Raw genomic sequence first — 26,099 nt, forward strand, 5'->3', positions numbered from 1 at the left:
ATAACTCCCCAGTTTCCAGTTTGGATGACTAGGAAGTCAGGCAATACTGTAGAATGCTCAAAGGTTTGTCACCCACACACACTCATAAATATTTTTATTTCTTCCAAATTTCCTACTCCCTCTTCAGCCCTCTAGACCGACACTGCTATCAATGTCACTTAAGTTAAATTCCCCTTTCTGCCCCACCCACCCAACGACCAGAAAAATCCTCTATAGCTCTGCCTTTCCCTTTAAGAAGAACAGGGTCACAGGGAAATTGCACGCCTAAACCCGCCCTCCGGGGGAGGGGGGGGGGAATTGGTCCCGTCACCACAGCAACGGGAGCAAAAGGGGGCGGACTTTGTCGTCCAGCTTCCTGCCCGCGGCGTGCGCCAGCCGCGATGGTGCGGCAGCGCGGGCTTTGTGGGTATTGCGTGTTCTTCAGCTCCGGGTTGGAGCCGGAGCCGGAGCCGGATTCCGCGCAAACGGCCACGTCAACCTAAACCTGCACCGCCCTCCCCACCCTGCTGCGCCCGCAGATCCTGAGGCGAGTCCTCCCAAGCAGCGTCCTCCACGCCTTTCCCACAATGCCCCGCGCCAGGCCCCGCCCCGCCTCGCCTAGGAGACGGCCGCGCGAGGAGCCGAGCCGAGCCGGCCGCGCTCGTCGCTGCCGGTGCGGCTGCTCGTACCACATAGCGGGCGCCGCGGGCCAGCGGTCAGAGAGTGCGTGCTTCCTTACCGCACGCACAGCTTGTGTTTGGCCGAGTGGGGTCTGCCGCCGGGGATTGAGGATGGGGAAGTAGCTGCAGGAGACGACCTCGCAGCACCGAGGTGGGCATGGGTGGGGAGCCGGGGCTCTGCTGGAGCTGGCGGCGGCCTGGGCCCTCCGGGAAGGGAGGGGCTAAATGCCTGTGCACTGGAATCTCCCCTCCTTTTCGCTCTTGAGGCTGGTTTATTGTGTTCTCGCTTCCAGTCTTCCTCCGTTCTACCTACACCGCCATTCCTCCGCCCAGCAATTCCCCGCTTTTTGCTCCAGTTTCTCACTTTACCCTCAGTTATCCAGGTTCCTTTCTCCCTAATCCGACCTGAGATTTCACACACCAGCAACACTTGACAGTCTCTTTCACCTAGTGTCTCCCTTTCCTCTTTTCCCGCAACGCATCCTGGAGTGGTGGCACCGAGGAGTTAGTGTTGCATTTACCTGCAGCTTCCACCTGTTCTCGCAGCTCGGCGCACAGCCTCAGGCACGCCCACGCTGTCTGAGAACCACCACTAGGCAGGGAACAAACACCGCTTGTCTCAAAGTGGTGTTTGAGAATATATTCTCTACTTTATTCTAAACGTTGTTTTTTAGTCTGGATGTTTATTAATCTCCATCACTCTATTTTACAAAGGGTTTTCTGGTGGCGTGAAAAGGATTAGAAATGAACCAAAACCATTCACAGGTAAGGAAAAAAAATTTTAAATAGGCATTTAGGATTAAATGAAGAAAGGAGGAACTGAGGATGATAGGAAGGTTAGATTTTTCGAAGCATTATGATATGTTTGGAACTATTGATAAAGTATACAAGTTTACATGTGATCTGATTTTATTTTTACCCTACACAGGTGAGCATGTCTAAATAACTGATTCCTTTTCTCCTTTTGTTTCTTTTTCTATTTTTATTATTGCCAAATGTAAACTTTGCAATAAAATTACAGTTAACTTGCAGTTATTAGTCTTCTAGTTTATAAAATAGTAACTACTTAGGTATAAGTAAGCACCTTCTGAGAAAATTCAGGGGAAAAAACGTCCGACTATGTAAGTTGTTACAGCGATATAAATTCACTGCTACTCTTGGACGGTTTATATGAAAAATACAGACCCTTTGGAAGGATCTGGTGCTTCTTTCTAGTACTCCCAAAGGATATTTCCTACAAGTGAAATTTGATTGAAATGAAAACTGAATAGCCTTAAAGGGGTGAAGAAATAACCAAAAAGGAAGCAGATCAAAAGAGGCAAGCTTAAGCTGGGTAGAAGATGGAAGGAAATAGCTCTCCCCCCACCCTCCCGCCTTGTGTTCTGGTGCTGATAGAGCAAGTTGCTGCACTTGTTTGTTTGTAAAGAGTTCTAGGTAGCTGCAACCTCACTAGCTACTTTTTACCTTTATCTGCTACCTTGAGTGATCTCACGAATCTGTCTACCTAGATAACGGAAGCAGTGAAGGGGGCCCCCAAAGAACAGAGCCTGAGGCACTCACCATGATTTGTCATTTACTGGAGATTGTATTGCTGGCCATGTTATTTAGTAAATAGTGTTATTGATGTGTTTGGTTTTTTATTAATGTATTTCAACTACCTGATTTTCTCTCTTTAGATTAACATTTTGGGAAAAAATTCATGATACCTGTTTCACCTTTGGAGTAATGTGGACAGAAGTTCTCAGATTTGCATATTACATCAACCGGAACCAGTGGCATTATCTTAATGTTCACTTGAGTCAGAACTTGTACAAGAAAAACAATGGGAGTCTGGTTAAATAAAGATGACTATCTCAGAGACTTGAAAAGGGTCATGCTCTGTTTTCTAATAGTGTATATGGCCATTTTAGTGGGTACAGATCAGGATTTTTACAGTTTACTTGGTGTATCCAAAACTGCAAGCAGTAGAGAAATAAGACAGGCTTTCAAGAAATTGGCATTGAAGCTACATCCTGATAAAAACCCGGTAGGTAAAAACTTCTTTTTAAACATATCTAATTAATGTGTTTCAGTAAGTTTGGGTATGTATTTAAATTATTTTTAAAATTATTTTAAATAAGTGCTCAAAATGGTTAAGAACAATCACATGTCAAAAATCATAATGCAACTTCTGTACTAAAAACAGAAGAAGCAAAATGTTCTAAGTTCAGAAGAGTGTAAAGGAATGTCTGTACCAAAAATGCAGTTCTCTCTTAATTTGAAAACTAATTTCCAACAGTTACGTTACAGATGTTAATCACAAAGCAGTAGATTTCCTAGTAAAGCAGTTTAAAATCAAGTATTTTAGAACAGTAACAGAAAAATTATTTCCTTAGAACTTAGAGGGTATGTCTTGCTAAAAATGGCAGTAATAGCTAATAATAGTATGCTTCAACTTTAACTATTTTCTCCCATGTGCAAGTCTAAGAACAGAGTCAGAAAGTATTATAAATTAAAACTTGGGAGCAGCCAAATCCAGTTAATTCCAATCATAAATATTGATTATTTATCCTATGATGTAATCCTTCAAAACTGTATTAGTTTTAATTCTTAAGGTATTTTTATAATTTATCTCATTCATTTTTTTCTTACTGAGATTTGATACTCATCAAGGAGAAAGATTTAATTATATCTAGATAGAATTTTTTTTACTGTTCAGTAACTGCAGTTTTTTGGGTTTTTTTTGTTTTTTTTACTATTTTTATTTATTTTTTATTTTTTATGTTTTACTTTTGGCCTCACCACGGATTCAATCACTGACCAGGGATTGAACCCCGGCCACTGCAGTGAAAGCCTAGAATCCTAACCACTAGGTCACCAGGGAAGTCCCTAGATAGAATTTTAAATAGGATTATTTTATTTCGATTACATAAAGCTGAGCAATAGAATCAGTATTTCTCTGAAACACTTGTTAATTGGTAATATTTTCTTGAGATCTACATTGTATTGTGTTTAGGGTTTTCATTATTTCAGATTTTTCTTTAAAATTTCAGAATGTTATTTCTTTTAAGTTTCTACATGAAAGATGGTAGACCACTTACAACTAAGTATTATTTAGATGAAAACATTCTTCAAAAAACAATTCTATGAAACAGTAACAAATGAAACGTATTAATCCAGTTTTGAGTTGTTACTCTGATATTAGTCCTTATGTCATTATCTGATAGATTGGAGTACATAACTTTTTTTTACTTAAAGTACTGGGTTTTGCCTCAAATAGAAAAATAACCTACAAATTTCTTCGTGATTGTTTTAAGGGTAACACATAATATTTACAATATTAAGTGTTTCCAAGGGTTCATTTGTCAGTTTTTTCTGTTGCATCTCTTAGAAGTAATGACTTATATTTGATGACCACCTCTATCAACCTTTTGAAGCATCAATTCTCATTTCTATTACTTTTCGTATTTTTTAAGATTGTAGTTCTTTAAAAATACTTTTTGACTTTTTATTTCAATGCATGAGCACCCATTTCATATTGTACTACTCCTCCTTATCTTGGTATCTGTTCACACAGAAGTCTCAGGATTAAGTTAAATCAATTGATCGTGTATCTGAAACAAATATTATATCTAATATTTTTTAATAGAATAACCCAGATGCACATAGTGATTTTTTGAAAATAAACAGAGCATATGAAGTACTAAAAGATGAAGATCTGCGGAAAAAGTATGACAAATATGGAGAAAAGGGACTTGCAGATAATCAAGGAGGCCAGTATGAAAGCTGGAATTATTATCGTTATGATTTTGGTAAGATGATATGATATTCCTTATGAAATTATTGTTTATTCGAGTAAATTTAGAAAATTTTGTTTCACCACTTAGCTAATGTATAAACTATTACGTAGTTAACATGTGTCCCCTTGACCTTTTTTTTTTAAATTTATTTAATTTATTTTATTTTTGGCTGCATTGGGTCTTTGTTGCTGCACGCGGGCTCTTCTCTGGTTGCGGCGAGCAGAGGCTACTCTTCGTTGTGGTGTGCAGGCTTCTCATTGTGGTGGCTTCTCTTGTTGGGAGCACGGGCTCTAGGTGCGCGGGCTTCAGTAGTTGTGGCACACGGGCTCAGTAGTTGTGGCTCGCGGGCTCTAGAGCACAGACTCAGTAGTTGTGGCGCGTGGGCTTAGTTGTTCCACGGCATGTGGGATCTTCCCGGACCAGGGCTCGAACCCGTGTCTCCTGCATTGGCAGGCAGATTTTTAACCACTGAGCCACCAGGGAAGTCCCCCCTTGACCTTCTTTTTAATATAACATGAGAGTGGAATTCAAAAGGAAAGTCAAGTAGTATGTAGATATCTGTATAAATATGAAGGTGTTTTGGTCATAATCTTGTTAAATACTTTTAAAATAAGGATTGCTATTTAATTTTTTAAAATATGTGTATTAGAAGTTAAATATTGAAGCCTTTCAGTATTTTTAGAGCATCATATTTTCCAAGGAAGACTAAAGTTTCCTTTAATAGTGGTCACTTCAGTAGAAATGCCATTCTTCTTAATTAGTAATGATTAATAATGGTTGAAGGTATTGACAGGAATGAGAAATGAGACAAGAGCAGAGAGAGTAAACAAGCTAAAGAGATTGAGGGAGGGGGAAAGTAAATACAGGTGTCAAGCAAAGAGGGAGCATTCCGATACCCAGTAGTTCTCTTGTGATTGTTATAAGGGTAACACATAATATTTACAATCTCAATTAGCCTCCAATGCAGGCAGAGAACTGAAGTATGCTTTTATCTTAGACTAAATAAAATATTTTCAGTTTGTATCTGGAGTATTTGTTTCTCAAGACTGACTTTTCAAAATAGTATTTTCAGGTATAATCACTATAGCTTAATAGTCTATAACAGGTGTCAGCAATCTATATTTCACAGGCTAAGTCCGGCCTGCCACCTGCTTTTGTAAATAAAGTTTTATTGGAATACAGTTTTGTTCATTTATCTACATATTTTTCACACTTCAGGGGCAGAGTTGAATAGCTGTGACAGAAACCATATGTCCCACAAAATCTAAAATATTTACTAACCCCTGGTATATATCCATCACTAATATTTAGATAATTTATGTAGTAATGAGAAACTTTCTCACATTGGTGTTAATTATTATTATAAATAAAATTTATATTTACTTAAGTTTGCTTCTACCTCTGCAAGTATTCTAATTATATAAGACTTTTAGCAATACAAAATATTTTTAAGCGATAACACATTAAAAAAAAAATGCAGTCTGAAAGTGAATGAGGTCTCTAATCTAGTTAACAGTAATGTACTAGTGCCAATTTCCTGGTTTGGATATTGTACTAAAATTACATAGTATGTCACCATTAGGGGAAGCTGGATGAAAGATAAGTAGGACTCTGAACTGTTTTTACAATTTCCTGCAAGTCTATAATTATTTCAAAATAAAAACTTTTTTTAAAAAACGTATAATAGACATTTTCTGTAGAGATGACATTGTGTGAATATTGGGAATCCCCACCCCCTGCCACACACAGACACACACCCTCATGACAGTCCATATCAGGAAACTAATGTCTTTTGATACTCTTTAAATGTATCACCAATGGTATTATTACTCTTTGCTTTTCTCTTAGTGTGTTGCATATTCTTCCACTTGGAGATTTAGTATAGCAATCTGATTTTTGATGATTGAAACAAAAGTAAGTAACATCTTTTATGTGGTAATTTATTTTTATGATGAAGTTTTAACTATAATTTTATGTATTTTTCTAAATAGGTATTTATGACGATGATCCTGAAATCATTACATTGGATAGAAGAGAGTTTGGTAAGTTTGGGGGTATATGATTTTCTAAAGCTAGTTCAAGACCAGTCTCTTAACTAAAACGCTCAAGGACAAATGCATTTAGAATTTAGAAATTTTAAAAATTTTAGCAAGGTAATATGGTATATACTGTATTTTAAATAATGTTCTATAACCATAGTTGAGGTTTTCACATAGTTTCTTTTATTATCATCATCAACTTTTCTTTCCATTATGTCAGTGAACTTTTATGACATTCTGTGTATTAGCAACAATAATTATTCCTCTCATTTGGCAGTTGAGGAAATGAAACCTTAGAAGTGCTAGCAACATCCTCAACATTCTGTACATGTGTGTTTGTGTATAATTGACACATTTGAAATAATGAACCAGTATTTATTCTTTTTTTCTATATTTTTTCACATTATTAAAAAGTGTTTATATTTAAGAGTAGTTATGTGAAAAAAAAGGCTAATACAAAATTGTATATGCAGTATAATACAAATCATACAAAAGGTATACACATATATGCATAGAGGATAAAAGCTGGATGAGAACAAAATAAAAATATCAGCACTGATAAAAAAGTTCTTAGCAGAATGTGGGGCAGTATACTATTTTTTTTTTTTTTAAAGAATATTTAGCTCCTGTATTTCTTTTTTTTTTTTTTAACTTTGGGTTTATTTATTTATTTATGGCTGTGTTGCGTCTTCGTTTCTGTGCGAGGGCTTTCTCTAATTGCGGCAAGTGGGGGCCACTCTTCATCGCGGTGCGCGGGCCTCTCACTATCGCGGCCTCTCTTGTTGCGGAGCACAGGCTCCAGACGCGCAGGCTCAGTAATTGTGGCTCACGGGCCTAGTTGCTCCGCGGCATGTGGGATCTTCCCAGACCAGGGCTCGAACCCGTGTCCCCTACATTAGCAGGCAGATTCTCAACCACTGCGCCACCAGGGAAGCCCCTACTATTTTTTAAAAAATAATATTTATACAGCAAAATGCATAAGTGTATACTAAATAAAAGAAGTAAAAATAACACATAGCCTCCATATCAGTTCAGGATAGGTTTGTATGCCAGGTGAGCTTCCTGCAAACTTGCAGAAATACTTCTGGTTTTAGAACTTTTATATTTCAGGGTTTTGAATAAGTATGTGGTTATTTTTGGAAGCAGATTTAATTTGATCTGTGATTTGTGTGAAAATGGATATAAAAATATATTTCTACTGTACTTTGCATTGCATTGTAGAAAACCTTAAAGATACTTACATTTTCAAATTTGTACACTTGTAATAAAATATTCTTTTCTACTTCAATATATTTTACCTCAAATCATATTTCAATTTTATTTTGCTGTGTTACAGTCTCATTTAATTTAGAAAACTAAAATAGCATACTAGCTGCAAAATAAATTTATATAATTTCTCATGTTATCATCATAAACAATGTGTTACAGTCACTTGTTTCTGTACAGTTCCTTCTAAGCAAGAATTGCATCGTATTCTTACTTGTATATCATGTTGGCGAGTTCAGGCCTACAAGGTAGCTGTTCAGTACATTATTTTGTTAAAAGTCTTGTAGTGAACACTTGAACAAGCTCTAAGGAAAATGGGTGTCTTTTCTACAGAGGAAATGGAGGAAAATTTGATTCATTTGTATTGTTGGTAGACAGAACTGACACCCATGTCACAAGCTTGCAGAATCATAACTTTTTAGACTGTAGTTATATGAACCTATTGATTTTTCTGTGGTGATTGTCTCTCATCTGCTAGTCAGTCAATAAGTATTTTGTGGTCCTGTGGGGCAGAAAACTTTGGAATTAGAGATAGAGTTAGAGGAACTGAACAAAACCTGCAAGCTGACTAATCCATGAATCCACCCAGAATGAAAGACTTTCCTGATGGTTGTATTGCACATGGGTTCAAACTTTTTCAGATTTGTTATTATAGAGAAAAGGTTAAGAACTGCTAATAATTCATATGGAACTCCAAATAGTAGTTAAGAATTAATAGTCACAAAACCTTAGAGACAGTTTTTCAGAAATAATTAACTGACATTGATAGGTTCGGTGCAAAGTTGCCACTATTCAGTCTGAACTCTAATACTACCCTGTGTATTACTAGGCTAAGACAAGCTGATCCCTAAGTTTTAGCTGAAGAAGCCAAGGGAGGACGATAAATAAGGATGGATAGTAGTATCAACTTGTGCCTATGTAAATATCACATTAGCATACTTGGTTGTGGGTCTCTTTCCATTACCAGTAGTTTCTATTGGTTTGGGTCACTTAATCTGGTCTTTTGTGTAACTAATTATATAAACAATTATGGAGTTATTTTTAAGTTATATATGTTCTCTTGCTCCAGAGAGAAGTTATATTTTCTTCTGACTAGGGTCACTAACAATCTCAGATCAGCTTTATCCAAACAGAGACTGAAATGATTCAAAAGCTGAGCTTTGTACTTGTACAGGACTGGTCTCCTTCCAGTTCATCTTTATTTACAGGACCCTTCTCTACATGTGCCCTGAACTCCATCTTTGTCCCTCTAGTCTCATGAATCTATTGAAAGCTCTGCTCAGTTTCTTGCCTATCAACTACCTCCTGGCAAACATTGGCCCCCTGATTTCTACCTCCTCCCATTCCTGGGCCCTGTAATTCTTCTCTGCATTGGTAACTCTCTGATGCTTTCAACAGTAGTCTTTTGTATTTTCTCCAGTTCTGAAGTTGTAGTGGAAGAGTTAATCCAGATTACATAGTTCACTTTTATCAGGAGTAGAACTCTGAAATGTTCAACTATAGTACAGAAGAAAAAATGTGATTAATAAACTTCACTTTGAAGTTCTTATCCTTCCCATTAAACATGATGCATATTATCTTTTTATATGTCATAGAAAAGTATTATGCAGTTATTAAAACAAGTTCTAGATAGTACCTGTGAAAGCAAAGAACATCTTGCACTTAACAGTAGTCATTTTGAGTAGTACCCACACAATACATTCATCCTTTTGAAGACACGCTCAAGAAATTAAAGAAGAACTCAAAGCACTTCTGCCTTTTTTTACATTTTTCTAGGCTAACAGAAGCTATTAGCTATAATCACATAAATATTAACAGACATTAGCTATAGTTGTATAGTTTAGAAGCTGAAAATCACATTTTGAAATATACTTGTTCTATTCTGAGTCACTGGGTTATGCAAAAACATCCCATTGAGCTTTGATAATACAGTATTAAAAATATTTTTAATAATAGTGGGAACTGGGCAAATAAGTTAGAAGTAGTCTATGAAAACAAAGTACCAAGATGGGAGACATTTTTTTTTCCCACTTTAAATAAGGTTTTGTGTCAAATTAAATGCCATTATTTTTTTCCCTTCCAGTTTTATTGAGATATAACTGACATACAGCACTGTATAAGTTTAAGGTGTACAGCATGATTTGACTTACATCCATCATGAAATGATGATCAAAATAAGCTTAGTAAATATTCATTATCTTATACAGATACAAAATTAAAGAAATAGGAAAAAATGTTTTCTTGTAATGGAACTCTCAGGATTTGCTCTTAACAACTTTTATATATGATATACAGCATTGTTGATTATATTTATGATGTTCTACATTCCATCCCTAGTACTTATTTGTCTCGTAACTAGAAGTTTGTACCTTTTGACCACCTTCATCCAACTCTCCCTCCCCCCGACCCCCGCCTCTGGTAACCACAAACCTGATCTCTTTTTCTGTGAGTTTGTTTCTGAAGTGTAATGATATACAACACTGTGTTAGTTCCTGTTACACAACATAGTGACTTGGTGTTTCTGTACATTTCAAAGTGATCACTACAGTAAGTCTGATTATGATATGTCACCATACAAAGATATTACATAGTCGTTGACTACTCCACACACTGTACGTAGCAGTCTCTGTGTGTGTGCTTATTAACTCATTTTAACAACCCTGCATTTTTACTCCCTCCACCACCACATTTACTGACTTTGACGTCATATTTTACATCTCTTTGTTTTATATATTCCTTAATTATTTATTGAGTATATATTTTACTACTTTTGTCTTTTAACCTTTTTACTAGCTTTATACATGGCTGATTTACTACCTTTATTGTATATTTGACTTTAACAATGAGATTTTTTTTTTTTTTTTGAGATTTTTTTTCCTTCCATAATTTTCATTTTTCTAGTTGTGGCCTTTTCTTTTTCACTTAGGTAAGTCCCTGTAACATTTCTTGTAAAGCTGGTTTCATGGTGATGAACTCTTTTAGCTTTTGCTTCTCTGTAAAACTTTTGATCTGTCCTTCAAATCTTAATGAAAGCCTTGCTGGGTAGAGTCTTCTTGGTTATAGGTTTTTCCCTTTCATCACTTTAAATATATTGTTAAGATGTTCAGAGAATTTGGGAGAAGATTGAATGAACAGAGTGAGAAGTTAGAAGTTTTTGAACAAAGAGTTAGAAAATATAAAGAACAACCAAACAGTTGAAGAATATGATAACTGAAATGAAAAAATACACTAGAAGGAATCAACAGTAGATTAGATGATGCAGAGGAATGGATCAGCAAGCTGGAAGACAGAGTAGTGGAAATCACTGAAGCTGAACAGGAAAATGAAAAAAGAATAGAAAGAAATGAGGACAGTTTAAGAGACCTCTGGGACAACGTCATGTGTACTAACATTTGCGTCATAGAGGTCCCAGAGGAAAGGGGCAGAGAACATAAAAGATTTTACCTAAATTCATACCAGTTGATCTAAGTCAGCATGGCAATTATTTTGGCAACCTAGATAGAGTGGTCTATTTGTCAGACTTTCTAACCTTTGCCAAAGAACAGCTGATAAAATCCTAATGTATACACTTTGCTTGTAATGTATGGCTTAACTGTTTTTCACATAGATCTGTGTGTCTTGTAACTGAAATGTAGGTGAACATTATTGCGCATGTTACTAATTAATCTCAATCAGTTACACATATTTAGAATAGTGTGCATGTTTTGATGTCTTGGTATAATTTATTATAACTTATGAAAATATTTTCTTTAAAAATTACTGACAACTGATTTTCATATGGAATTACATGGAGACTCTAACTAAAAGCAAATTTTCTTAACTTTTTTATCTTGAATGTTAGAGCACATCCTTACAATGATAAAATTTTTAAATGAATAAATTTTGTTTATATCAGGTCCTCTTATAGATTAGATTATAACCTATAAGGTATTGTTGGGTAGATATTATGTAGTGTTCAGATCTGTTAGCAAATATGTATTCATGTTTTGAATTGTTAAAAACTTTGATCTAATATTTCAAATAACACAGTTTTCCAAGGAAAATGTCTTTTTAAGAGCAAAGATTAGATTTAATCCCCACAGTCCTTACTATGTCATGTAGGTCTCTTCATTCTTTCAGAATCTGGAGTAGCTGTCAGAATTGATTGACTGTGTGCTTAACCAGTGCTGCAGATAGTAGAAGAGCTTAAATCTCAGTCTCTCTCATTGTTTCTCTTCATTTCTCTCAACCACACAGACTGTCATGAGGTTTGGCTGTTGCTTCCTTTTGTTGCTTCCTTTCTTTTTACAGCTTCTTGCTGACATTGATCATGCAGTTCAAGGTTGTTTCTTATTCAAGTAGGGCTTGGAAGAGTCAAAAAAAAAAGGTATTGTTAGTTTGACAGTTGAAATAGTATGTTTTCTTCTTATAGAAAAAATTATACAGAAAATGATAAAGGCAGTGTGAGAAATATATGACTTTTTTTCATTCTGATATCAAGGAAACTTCTTAACTAAAATAGGTACAAACCTTTAGTAAATTGGTTGTTTTGGTTGTTCTAAGTTGTTTTGGTTTTATGTACTTTCAGATGCTGCTGTTAATTCTGGAGAACTGTGGTTTGTGAACTTCTACTCCCCAGGGTGTTCACACTGCCATGATTTAGCTCCCACAGTACGTATTTTTTACATCCTGATTATTAAAGTCTTACTGTTTACAACTGACCTGTTATTTGAGTGTTTTTTTAAATTTGAGTGTTATTTGAGGGTTTTTTCTATTAGTAGTAACTATAACAGAAATGACTATAATATTTTTTCACATGTATATGGTTTTATTTCCTGAGCATAATCTCCTTTAAGAAAGTACAGCTTGGGGACTTCCCTGGTGGTGCAGTGGTTAAGAATCCGCCTGCCAATGCAGGGGACACGGGTTCAAGCCCTGGCCCAGTAAGATCCCACATGCCACAGAACAACTAAACCCGTATGCCACAACTACTGAGCCTGTGCTCTAGAGCACGTGAGCCACAACTACTGAAGCCCGCGCGCCTAGAGCCCGTGCTCCGCAACTAGAGAAGCCACTGCAATGAGAAGCCTGCGCACCACAACAAAGTGTAGCCCCCTGTCTCCGCAGCTAGAGAAAGCCTGCGTGCACCAACAAAGAACCAGTGCAGCCAAAAAGAAATAATTAATTAATTAAAAAAAAAAGGAAAGTACAGCTTGAAGAATGTTCAGGGAAAGATAAATGATTGTATAAGAAGAAACTTTTTTTTTCCTCATAGTGGAGAGACTTTGCTAAAGAAGTAGATGGATTGCTTCGAATTGGAGCTGTTAACTGTGGCGATGATAGAATGCTTTGCCGAATGAAAGGAGTGAACAGTTATCCCAGCCTCTTCATTTTTAGGTCTGGAATGGTAAGAGATAAAATTGGCATTTTTTTTTTAATTGGTAGAACATTATAGCAAAGGGAATACTAGAGAAAACACTATGTGAATTTGTAGAATCTTTTGATTTTTAAGTCTTATTTTAGATGCCATCTAACTATACTCTAGTCATAATAAACATTTTTTATTATACTGTGAATACTTTTAGATGCCATTATTTTGTCTTTGTTCTATTTCAAAATTAAATGTTTTCCAATTTCAGTTTCCATCTTAAAGAACATGTTAACCAATATGCATGTTGTACTTTATAATTTACAAAGTATTTTACAGGTGTTTTCTCTCATTGAATGTAAAGTTCTGATTTCCCTTCCTCTCCCCAGTGTTAAGTGATAAAAGTGAAACTAAAAACATAAATAGTGTTATTCAAATGTCTGACATGGAATGTGTGCAATCAAGATTCTTAGCATGTCAGTTAGAAATACACTGTACTATTGAGAGACAGATCTTACTTATTCAGAATAATGGAGAATCAAGGTATTTGGTATGAGTTTTAAAAAGAAAAAGTAAAAGACATTTCTCTTTTTATAAATGAAAAAATAGGCTGCAGTGAAATACCATGGTGACAGATCAAAGGAAAGTTTAGTGAATTTCGCCATGCAGCATGTTAGAAGCACAGTGACAGAATTGTGGACAGGTAATTTTGTTTTCATAATTTGCTTGATTTTCAAGGATACTTTGAATTGGTATTTTAAGCTTTTCAGTGGCAATGTTCTGGTCATAATACTGAAATTTTAAAATATCTTTTCCATGCTTCTTAGAAGGGAATTGTGTCATTTGTTCTGAGCCCTACTAAATAGTAGGCATTTAATAAATTAACTATATTTATACATAAACTAAAACAATTTTGATGTAGGACATGGGTATGAAGTGGGGCTAGGTGAAAAGGCAACTTTGAAAGTGCAACTAAATATTTAGTAAACCAAGTGTTTTATTGCTTTCATAAGTATACTACATCAGGCAGTAAATTCATGCCTGTATTCAGTTTAATTTTGAAGTTTAAAAACTCTTCTAATCTTAGGTTTTGAATTCATCAAGTGACTTTAGGTGGGTTATTTAATTATCTGTACTACCCATGAAATGATAGTATTTACTTCTAAAGGGATGCTGATATCATTCATTGAATACAGTTATGTCTCTGAAACTATGTTAAATACTAGGGCTGTAGTAATAAACTATATAATCCCTGCCTTCCAGGACCCCATTAGTAAACCATTAAAATGCAGTATAGTAACCATTATGATAGAGGTAAGCTTAGGGAAGCATGAAGGATATGAAAGAACTCAGGTGGGGAAAGGAGGAAGGGTTAGGAAACTTCTTGAATGAGGTCAGATATAACCTGTCTTGAAAGTGAAGAGGAAGCCTTAAAAGGTCACTGTATTTGGGAAACTGGTAGTATTTCATGAATCTAACAAAAAGATGGGTAATGGGTAGAGTGGCTTGGAGAAGAATATGGCTGGCTGTATGGGTAGACAAAGCTCAGATCACAAGGGGCCTTACTTGCCAATTTGTTTCTTAATGAAATAATGAATTTAGATTTTATGTGATTAAAAAAAATAAATAGTTGAAGGAATTTGATATGCTCAAGAGGATTTTTAGGAATCCTGAAAACTACTCAGAGTGGATTGGAAATGGGTGACATTAGAAGGGAAAACCCATTTAGAAAACAGTTTCCATTATGGAGTAGTAAATGATCAGAAATTTTCTTTATTTTCTCTTAAGGAAATTTTGTTAACTCCATACAAAATGCGTTTGCTGCTGGTATTGGCTGGCTGATCACTTTTTGTTCCAAAGGAAGAGGTAATATTTGTTATTTTGTTAATGATGAAGAGACCATGACATTTGATTTTTAGGTGACAGTCTTTTTTTTCCCCTAGGTTTATTGAGATATAGTTGACATAGAGCATTCTGTAACTTTAAGGTGTACAATTTGTTGATTTGAAACACATGTTGCAAAATGATGACCACCACCATAACATTAGCTAACACCTCCATCCTGTCACCTATTTACCATTTTTTTCTTGGGGCGAGAACATTTAAGATCTACTCTTTCAGTAGCTTTCAAGTATTTTATACAGTATTGTTAGCTATAATCACTGTATGCTGTACAGTAGATCCCCAGAAGTTATTAATCTTGTAACTGGAAGTATGTACCCTTAGATTAAGTGAAAGTCTTAAGTATGCTTCTATAATTGATTATTTTCAAAATACAATTTGTACCCAGTTATAATTTTTTTATTTAATGAATATTTCTTTTTGATTATATTACACATAGGTTATAAAATTATTAAGTTCCTTTTTTCTTTTGAAGTTGAAGTATATATTTACAATATTGTGTTAGTTTCAGGTGTACAGCATAGTGATTCAGTTTGGTTTTTTTGTGGAATATATTCCAATATATTCCAATAATGGAATATATTCCAATAATGGAATATATTCCATTATAGGTTATTATAAGATACTGGGTATAATTCCCTGTACTATACAGTAAATCCTTGTTGCTTATCTATTTCATGTAAAGTAGCTTGTTTCTGTTAATCCCACACTGTTTGTCCTTTCCTCCCTCTCTCCCCTTTGGTAACCATAAATTTGTTTCCTGTGTCTGTAAGTCTGTTTCTGTTTTGTATTAAATAGATTGAGTTGTATTATTTTTTAGATTCCACATATAAATGATATCATGTATTTGTCTTTCTCTGTCTGACTTACTTCACAAAGTATAATATTCTCTGGGTCCATCCATGTTGCTGCAAATGGCAATATTTCATTATTTTTATGGCTGAGTAATATTCCTTTGTATCCATACCACATCTTAAGCCAGTTGTCTGTTGATGGGCACTTGGGTTGTTTCCATGTCTTGGCTATTGTAAATAGTGCTGCTATGAACATTGGGGTGCATGTATCTTTTCAAATTACAGTTTTTGTGTTTTCCAAATATATACCCAGGAGTGGAATTTCTGGATCATATGATAGCTCTATTTTTAGTTTTTTTTGAGGAACCACCATACTGTTTTCCATAGTGGCTATACCAGTTTACATTCCCACTGACAGTGTAGCAGGGTTCCCTTTTCTCCACATCCTTTCCAGCATTTATTTGTAGACTTTTAGATGATAGCCATACTTACTGGTGTGAGATGATACCTCATGGTTTTTACTTGCATTTCTTTAATAATTAGCCATGTTGAGCATCTTTCATGTGCCTGTTGGCCATCTGTATGTCTTCTTTGGAGAAATCTCTATTTAGGTCTTCTGCCCTTTTTTTTTTTTTTTCCTTTTTGACCATGCAACACAGCATGTGGTATCTTACTTCCCCAACCAGGGACTGAACCTTCTTCCCCTGCATTGGAAGCACAGAGTCTTAACCACTGGACCACCAGGGAAGTTCCTGCCCATTTTTTGATTGGGTTGTTTGTTTTTTTTAATTTGGTCATATGAGCTATTTACATATTTTGGATATTAACCCCATTTCAGTCACATCATTTGCAAATATTTTCTCCCATTCCTTAAGTTGTCTTTTCATTTTGTTGAAGGTTTCTTTGCTGTGCAAAAGCTTGTAAGTTTGATTACGTCCTATTTGTTTATTTTTGGTTTTTATTGCTTTTGCCTTGGGAGATTGATCTAAGAAAATATTTCTACAATTTATGTTCAAGAATGTTTTGCCTGTGTTCGCTCTTAGGAATTTTGTGGTGTCGTGTCTTATATTTAGGTCTTTAAACCTTTTTTTTTTTAATTGAGGTATAGTTGATTTACAGTGTTGTGTTAATTACTGCTGTATAGCAAAGGGATTCAGTTATACATATATTTACATTCTTTTTTTTAATATTCTTTTCCATTATGGTTTATCATAGGATACTGAACATAGTTCTCTGTGCTATACAGTAGGACCTTGTTGTTTATCCATTCTGTATGTAAAAGCTTACATCTGCTAACCCCAACCTCCTATTCCATTCCCCCCCAACCCCCTCCCCCTTGGCAACCACCAGTCTGTTCTCTATATCCATGATTCTGTTTCTGTTTCATAGGTTCATTTGTGTTGTATTTTAGATTCCACATATAAGTGATATCACATGGTATTTGTCTTTCTCTTTGACTTACTTCACTTAGTAGATAGTCTCTAGTTGCATCCATGTTGCTGCAAATGGCATTATTTCATTCTTTTTTATGGCTGAGTAGTATTCCATTGTATATATGTACCACATCTTCTTTATCCATTCATCTATCGATGGACATTTAGGTTGTTTCCATGTCTTGGCTATTGTGAATAGTGCTGCAGTGAACATAGGGGTGCATGTATCTTTTTGGAATGGAGTTTTGTCTGGATATAAGCCCAGGATTGGGATTGCTGGATCATATGGTAATTCTGTTTTTAGTTTTTTGAGGAACCTCTATTCTGTTCTCTATACTGGCTACACCAACTTACATTCCCACCAACAGTGTTGGAGTGTTCTCTTTTCTCCACACCCTCTCCAGCATTTGCTATTTGTAGACTTTTTAATGATGGCCATTTTGACTGGAGGTGGTACCTCACTGTAGTTGTGATTTGCATTTCGCTAATAATTTGTGATGTTGAGCATCTTTTCATGTGCCTACTGGCCATCTGTATTTCTTCTTTGGAGAAATGTCTGTTTATGTCTTCTACCCATTTTTCGATTTGGTTGTTTGGTTTTTTGTTGTTGAGTTGTATGAGCTGTTTGTGTATTTTGGAAATTAAGTCCCTGTTGGTCGCATCATTTGCAAATATTTTCTCCCATTCTGTAGGTTGTCTTTTTCGTTTTGTTTATGGTTTCCTTTGCTGTGCAAAAGCTTTTAAGTTTGATTAGGTCCCATTTGTTTATTTTAGTTTTTATTTTTAATGCCTTGGGAGACTGAGCTAAGAAAACGCTGGTATGATTTATGTCAGAAAATGTTTTGCCTATGATTTCTTCCAGGAGTTTTATGGTGTAATGTCTTATATTTAAGTCTTTAAACCATTTTGAGTTTACTTTTGTGTATGGTGAGAGGGTGTGTTCTAACTTCACTGATTTACATGTGGCTGTCCAACTTTCCCAATACCACATGTTGAAGAGATTGTTTTTTCCCCATTGTATATTCTTGCCTCCTCTGTTGAAGATTAATTGAGTGTAGGTGTGTGGGTTTATTTCTGGGCTCTCTGTTCTGTCGCATTGATCTGTATGTCTGCTTTTGTGCCAGTACCACACTGTTTTTTTTTTTAAATTATTTTTGGCTGTGTTAGGTCTTCGTTGCTGCGCAGGTTTTCTCTAGTTACAGCGAGCGGGGGCTACTCTTTGTTGCAGTGCACGGGCTTCTCATTGCGGTGGCTTTTCCTATTGTGGAGCACAGGCTCTAGGTGCACGGGCTCCAGTAGTTGTGGCGCACGGACTTAGTTGCTCCGCGGCATGTGGGATCTTCCCGGAGCAGGGCTCGAACCCGCATCCCCTGCATTGGCAGGTGGATTCTTAACTACTGCGCCACCAGGGAAGTCCCCACACTGTTTTGATTACTGTAGCTTTGTAGTTGTAGTATTGTCTGAAGTCTGGGAGGGTTATGCCTCCTGCTTTGTTCTTTTTCTTCAGGATTGCTTTGGCAATTCCGTCTCTTTTATGGTTCCGTATGAATTTTAGGATTATTCTAATTCTGTGAAAATGTCATGGGTAATTTGATAGGGATTGCATTAAATCTGTAGATTGCTTTGGGTAGTATGGCCATTTTAACAATATTAATTTTTCCAATCTAGGAGCATGGGTTATCTTTCCATTTTTTTGAATCGTCTACAGTTTCCTTTTTTAATGTTTCATAGTTCTCATCGTATAAGTCTTTCACCTCCTTGGTCAGGTTTATTCCTAAGTAGTTTATTTTGGGGCTGCGATTTTAAAAGGTATTGGTTTTTTACATTCTCTTTCTGATATTTCATTGTTGGTGTGAAGAAATGCAACCGATATCTGTATGTTACTTTAAAAATTTTTTTTATACAGCATGTTCTTATTAGTTATCTGTTTTATACATATTAGTGTACATATGTCAGTGCCAATCTCCCAATTCATCCCACCACCAGCCCCCACCCCTGCTTTCCCCGCTTGGTGTCCATACGTTTGTTCTCTACATCTGTGTCTCTATTTCTGCCTTGCAAACTGGTTCGTCTGTACCATTTTTCTAGATTCCACATATGCACGAATATACGATATTTGTTTTTCTCTTTCTGACTTCATTTTGTATACAGTCTCTTGGTCCATCCATATCTCTACAAATGACCCAATTTCGTTCCTTTTTATGGCTGAGTCATATTCCATTGTATATATGTACCACATCTTCTTTATCCATTCATCTGTCGATGGGCATTTAGGTTGCTTCCATGACCTGCCTATTGTAAATAGTGCTGCAGTGAACATTGGGGTGCATGTGTCTTTTTAAATTACGGTTTTCTCTGGGAATATGCCCAGTAGTGGGATTGCTGGGTCATATGGTAGTTCTATTTTTAGTTTTTTAAGGAGCCTCCATACTGTTCTCCATAGTGGCTGTATCAATTTACATTCCCACCAATAGTGCAAGAGCGTTCCCTTTTCTCCACACCCTGTCCAGCATTTGCTGTTTGTAGATTTTCTGATGATGCCCATTCTAACCAGTATGAGGTGATACCTCACTGTAGTTTTGATTTGGATTTCTCTAATAATTAGTGACGTTGAGCAGCTTTTCATGTGTCTCTTGGCCATCTGTATGTTTTCTTTGGAGAAATGTCTGTTTAGGTCTTCTGCCCACTTTTGGATTGGGTTGTTTGTTTTTTTAATATTGAGCTGCATGAGCTGCTTATATATTGTGGAGATTAATCCTTTGTCCATTGATTTGATTACAAATATTTTCTCCCATTCTGAAGATTGTCTTTTCATCTTGTTTATGGTTTCCTTTGCTGTGCAAAAGTTTTGAAGTTTCATTAGGTCCCATTTGTTTATTTTTGTTTTTATTTCCATTACTCTAGGAGGTAGATCATAAAAGATCTTGCTGTGATTTATGTCAAAGAGTGTTTTTCCTATGTTTTCCTCTAAGAGTTTTATAGTGTCGGCCTTACATTTAGGTCTCGAATCCATTTTGAGTTTATTTTTGTGTATGGTGTTAGGGAGTGTTCTAATTTCATTCTTTTACATGTAGCTGTCCAATTTTCCCAGCACCACTTATTGAAGAGACTGTCTTTTCTCCGTTGTATATCCTTGCCTCCTTTGTCATAGATTAGTTGACCATAGGTGTGTGGGTTTATCTCTGGGCTTTCTATCCTGTTCCATTGATCTATATTTCTGTTTTTGTGCCAGTACCATAGTGTCTTGATGACTGTAGCTTTGTAATATAGTCTGAAGTCAGGGAGTCTGATTCCTCTAGCTCCTTTTTTTTCCCTCAAGATTGCTTTGGCTATTCGGGGTCTTTTGTGTCTCCATATAGATTTTAAGACTTTTTGTTCTAGTTCTGTAAAAAAAAATGCCATTGGTAATTTGATAGGGATTGCATTGAATCTGTAGATTGCTTTGGGTAGTATAGTCATTTTCACAATATTGATTCTTCCAATCCAAGAACATGGTATATCTCTTCATCTGTTTTGTCATCTTTGATTTCTTTCATCACTGTCTTACAGTTTTCTGAGTACAGATCTTTTACCTCCTTAGTAGGTTTATTCCTAGGTATTTTATTCTTTTTGTTACAATGGTGAATGGAATTGTTTCCTTAATTTTTCTTTCTGGTCTTTCGTTGTTAGTGTATAAGAATGCAAGAGATTTCTGTGACTTAATTTTCTATCCTGCAACTTTACCAAATTCATTGATCAGCTCTAGAAGTTTTCTGGTGGCATCTTTAGGATTCTCTATATATAGTATCATGTCATCTGCAAACAGTGACAGTTTTAGTTTTTCTTTTCTGATTTGGATTCCTTTTATTTCTTTTTCTTCTCTGACTGGTGTGGCTAAAACTTCCAAAACTATGTTGAATAATAGTGGTTAGAGTGGGCAACCTTGTCTTGTTCCTGATCTTAGAGGAAATGGTTGCAGTTTTTCACCATTGAGAAAAATGTTGGCTGTGGGTTTGTCATATATGGCCTTTATTATGTTGAGGTAGGTTCCCTGTTTGCCTACTTTCTGGAGAGTTTTTATCATAAATGGGTGTTGAATTTTGTCAAAAGCTTTTTCCACATCTATTGAGATGATCATATTGTTTTTATTCTTCAATTTTTTAGTATGGTGTATCACACTGATTGATTTGCGTATATTGAAGAATCCTTGCATCCCTGGGATAAATCCCACTTGATCCTGGTGTATGATCCTTTTAATGTGTTGTTGGATTCTGTTTGCTATTGTTTTGTTGAGGATTTTTGCATCTATATTCATCAGTGATATTGGTCTATAATTTCCTTTTTTGTAGTATCTTTGTCTGGTTTTGGTATCAGAGTGATGGTGACCTCATAGAATGAGTTTGGGAGTGTTCCTTCCTCTGTAATTTTTTGGAAGTGTTTGAGAACGATGGGTGTTAGCTCTTCTCTATATGTTTGATAGAATTCACCTGTAAAGCCATCTGGTCCTGGACTTTTTGTTTCTTGGAAAATTTTTAGTCACAGTTACTTGTGTAACTTTCATTACTTGTGATTTGGTCTGTTCATATTTTCTATTTCCTCCTGGTTCAGTCTTAGAAGGTTATACCTTTATGAGAATGTGTCCATTTCTGCCAGATTGTCCATTTTATTGGCATGGAGTTGCTTGTAGTAGTCTCTTACGATGCTTTGTATTTCTGCAATGTCCATTGTAACTTCTCCTTTTTCATTTCTAATTTTATTGATTTGAGTCCTCTCCCTCTTTTTCTTGATGAGTTTGGCTAAAGGTTTATGAATTTTGTCTATCTTCTCAAAGAACCAAATTTTAGTTTTATTGATCTTTGCTATTTTCTTTGTTTCTCTTTCATTTATTTCTGCTCTGATCTTTATGAGTTCTTTCCTTCTACTATGGGTTTTGATTGTGCTTCTTTCTCTAGTTCCTTTAGGTGTAAGTTTAGATTGTTTATGTGAGATTTTTCTTATTTCTTGAGGTAGGATTGTATTGCTGTAAACTTCTCTCATTACTGCTTTTGCTGCATCCCATAGGTTTTGGATCATCGTGTTTTTGTTGTCATTTGTCTTTAGGTATTTTTTGATTTCCTCTTTGATTTCTTCAGTGATCTCTTGGTTATTTAGTATCGTATTGTTTAGCCTCCATGTGTTTGTGTTTTTTACTTTTTTTCCCTGTAATTGATTTCTAATCTCATAGCGTTGTGATCGGAAAAGATGCTCGATATGATTTCAGTTTTCTTAAATTTACCAAGGCTTGATTTGTGACCCAAGATGTGATCTATCCAGGAGAATGTTCCGTGAGCACTTGAGAAGAACGTGTAATCTGCTGTTTTTGGATGGAATGTCCTATAAATATCAATTAAATCTATCTGGTCTATTGTGTCATTTAAAGCTTGTGTTTCCTTATTAATTTTCATTTTGGATGATCTGTCCATTGGTGTAAGTGAGGTGTTAAAGTCCCCCACTATTATTGTGTTACTGTCAATTTCCTCTTTTATAACTGTTAGCAGTTGCCTTATGTATTGAGGTGCTCCTATGTTGGGTGCATATATATTTATAATTGTTATATCTTCTTCTTGGATTGATCCCTTGATCATTATGTAGTGTCCTTCCTTGTCTCTTGTAACATTCTTTATTTTAAAGTCTATTTTATCTGATATGAGTATAGCTACTCCAGCTTTCTTTTGATTTCCATTTGCATGGAATATCTTTTTTCCATCCCCTCACTTTCAGTCTGTATGTGTCCCTAGGTCTAAAGTGGGTCTCTTGTAGACAGCATATATATGGGTCTTGTTTTTGTATCCATTCATGCCAGCTTGTGTCTTTTGGTTGGAGCATTTAATCCATTCACATTTAAGGTAATTATTGATATGTATGTTCCTATGACCATTTTCTTAATTGTTTTGGGTTTGTTTTTGTAGGTCCTTTTTTTCTCTTGTGTTTCCCACTTAGAGAAGTTCCTTTAGCATTTGTTGTAGAGCTGGCTTGGTGGTGCTGAATTCTCTTAGCTTTTGCTTGTCTGTAAAGCTTTTGATTTCTCCATCAAATCTAAATGAGATCCTTGCCAGATAGAGTAATCGTGGTTGTAGGTTCTTCCCTTTCATCACTTTAAGTATATCATTGCCACTCCCTTCTGGCTTGTAGAGTTTCTGCTGAGAAATCAGCTGTTAACCTTATGGGAGTTCCCTTGTATGTTATTTGTCGTTTTTCCCTTGCTGCTTTCAATAATTTTTCTTTGTCTTTAATTTTTGCCACTTTGATAACTATGTGTCTCAGTGTGTTTCTCCTTGGGTTTATCCTGTATGGGACTCTCTGCCCTTCCTGGACTTGGGTGGCTATTTGCTTTCCCATGTTACGGAAGTTTTCGACTATAATCTCCTCAAATATTTTCTCTGGTCCTTTCTCTCTCTCTTCTCCTTCTGGGACCCCTATAATGCGAATGTTGTTGCGTTTAATGTTGTCCCGGAGGTCTCTTAGGCTGTCTTCATTTCTTTTCATTCTTTTTTCTTTAGTCTGTTCCGTAGCAGTGAATTCCACCATTCTGTCTTCCAGGTCACTTATCCGTTCTTCTGCCTCAGTTATTCTGCTATTGATTCCTTCTAGTGTAGTTTTCATTTCAGTTATTGTATTGTTCATCTCTGTTTGTTTGTTCTTTAATTCTTCTAGGTCTTTGTTAATCATTTCTTGCATCTTCTCCATCTTTGCCTCCATTCTTTTTCCGAGGTCCTGGATCATCTTCACTATCATTATTCTGAATTCTTTTTCTGGAAGGTTGCCTATCTCCACTTCATTTAGTTGTTTTTCTGGGGGTTTTTCTTGTTCCTTCATCTGGTATATAGCCCTCTGCCTTTTCGTCTTGTCTATCTTTCTGTGAATGTGGTTTTTGGTCCTCAGGCTGCAGGATTGTAGTTTTTCTTGTTTCTGCTGTCTGCCCTCTGGTGGTTGAGGCTATCTAAGAGGCTTGATGGGAGGCTCTGGTGGTGGGTAGAGCTGACTGTTGCTGTGGCTGTCAGAGCTCAGCAAAACTTTAATCCACTTGACTGTTGATGGGTGGGGCTGGGTTCCCTCCCTGTTGGTTGTTTTGCCTGAGGCCACCCAACACTGGAGCCTACCTGGGCTCTTTGGTGGGGCTAATGATAGACTCTGGGCGGGCTCAGGCCAAGGAGTCCTTCCCAGAACTTCTGCTGCCAGTGTCCTTGTCCCTACGGTGAAACAGAGCCACCCCCCGCCTCTGCAGGAGACCTTCCAACACTAGCAGGTAGGTCTGGTTTTGTCTCCCCCGGGGTCACTGCTCCTTCCCCTGGGTCCCGATGCGCACACTATTTTGTGTGCACCCTCTAAGAGTGGGGTCTCTGTTTCCCCGAGTCCTGTCGAAGTCCTGCAGTCAGTTCCCACTAGGCCTCAAAGTTTGATTCTCTATGAATTCCTCCTCCCGTTGCCGGACCCCCAGGTTGGGAAGCCTGACGTGGGGCTCAGAACCTTCACTCCAGTGGGTGGACTTCTGTTGTATAAGTGTTCTCCAGTCTGTGAGTCACCCACCCAGCAGTTATGGGATTTGATTTTACTGTGATTGCGCCCCTCCTACCGTCTCATTGTGGCTTCTCCTTTGTCTTTGGATGTGGGGTATCTTTTTTGGTGAGTTCCAGTGTCTTCCTGTCGATGATTGTCCAGCAGCTAGTTGTGATTCTGGTGTTCTCGCAAGATGGAGTGAGAGCACGTCCTTCTACTCCGCCATCTTGGTTCCTCTATCTCTAGTTGCGTATGTATTAATTAGTATAATATCCTCTTCTTGTGTTGATTTCTTTATCATTATATAATGCCCTTCTTTGTCTTTTTTTTAATGGCCTTTGTTTTAAAGTCTATTTTGTTTGATATGAATATTGCTACCCCCACTTTCTTGTCATTCCCATTTGCCTGAAATATCATTTTCCTTCTCCTCACTTTCAGTCTATGTGTGTCTTTTATCCTGAAGTAAGTCTCTTGTAGACAGCATATTTCAGGTTCTTGTTTTTTTTAATCCAATCAGGCACTCTTTTGATCAAAGCATTTCGTCTGTTGACATTTAAAGTAGTTGATAGGTTTGTACTTATTACCATTTTAATCCTTGTTTTCCAGTTGTTTTTGTAGTTCTTCTTTGTTTATTCTTTTTGTTTTTTCTTTTGGTCTGATGATTTTCTTTTGTTGTATGCGTGACTTCCTTTCTTTTTGCTCTTTGTGAATCTATTTTATGTTTTTGATTTTTGGTTACCGTGGAATTTAGGTATGTTGACCCGTAACTCTATCTACTTGATGTAAACTGATAGTCATTCAATTCAAACACATTCTAAAAGGTGTACATTTTTTACTCCCCTCCCTGATACTTTGCAATTTTGATATCCTATCTTACATGTTTATACTTATCCTTTTATTTTTATTATAGAGTCGCTTTTACAATTTTTTTTTGACTGTTTAGTCTACATACTAGCTTATTTAAGTGATCTTCAATTCTTACTATATATTTGCCTTGCCTATTTTGATTTTCTCTTTCCTATAGTTTCTTGCTCCTTTTCCATTTAGAGAAGACCCTTTTTTTCTTTTTTTTTTTTTTTTTGGGTAAAGATACTTTTTAATGTAATTTTACGTTTTGAATAGGTGATATATTGGTGTGGTTCAAAGATTTAATAACATTAAAAGGTTTACAGTAAGCAGTCTTAATCTCCCCTTATTCCTGTCTACCCTGATTCCCATCTTTTATTTGTTTGTTTGTTTGTTTGTTTGTTTGTTTATTTTTGGCTGCATTGGGTCTGTGTTGCTGCGCGCAAGCTTTCTCTAGTTGCGGCGAGCGGGGGCTACTTGTGGTTGCGGTGCGCGGGCTTCTCACTGTGGTGGCTTAGA

The 26,099-nt window shown here is 36.4% G+C and overlaps 1 protein-coding gene across 2 annotated transcripts in view; it reads left to right on the forward strand.

Annotated features, from left to right (window-relative positions):
- Positions 1-586: 586 nt before the first annotated feature.
- The window catches only part of DNAJC10 (DnaJ heat shock protein family (Hsp40) member C10), a 55,579-nt gene continuing 30,066 nt past the window's right edge, over positions 587-26,099 (forward strand). The window contains exons 1-9 of one of the 2 annotated variants that reach the window (XM_036858012.1): positions 587-810; positions 1,374-1,424; positions 2,336-2,685; positions 4,288-4,450; positions 6,430-6,480; positions 12,311-12,393; positions 12,998-13,129; positions 13,700-13,793; positions 14,879-14,956. In XM_036858012.1, coding sequence (XP_036713907.1) covers positions 2,482-2,685; positions 4,288-4,450; positions 6,430-6,480; positions 12,311-12,393; positions 12,998-13,129; positions 13,700-13,793; positions 14,879-14,956 — 805 coding nt within the window. In that variant the 5' untranslated portion in view covers positions 587-810; positions 1,374-1,424; positions 2,336-2,481. The remainder of the gene's footprint in view (positions 811-1,373; positions 1,425-2,335; positions 2,686-4,287; positions 4,451-6,429; positions 6,481-12,310; positions 12,394-12,997; positions 13,130-13,699; positions 13,794-14,878; positions 14,957-26,099) is intronic. The other variant, XM_036858013.1, reaches the window with a different exon arrangement.

This window comes from Balaenoptera musculus, chromosome 7 (genome assembly GCF_009873245.2).
Source record: "Balaenoptera musculus isolate JJ_BM4_2016_0621 chromosome 7, mBalMus1.pri.v3, whole genome shotgun sequence".
Classification (NCBI taxonomy): domain Eukaryota; kingdom Metazoa; phylum Chordata; class Mammalia; order Artiodactyla; family Balaenopteridae; genus Balaenoptera; species Balaenoptera musculus.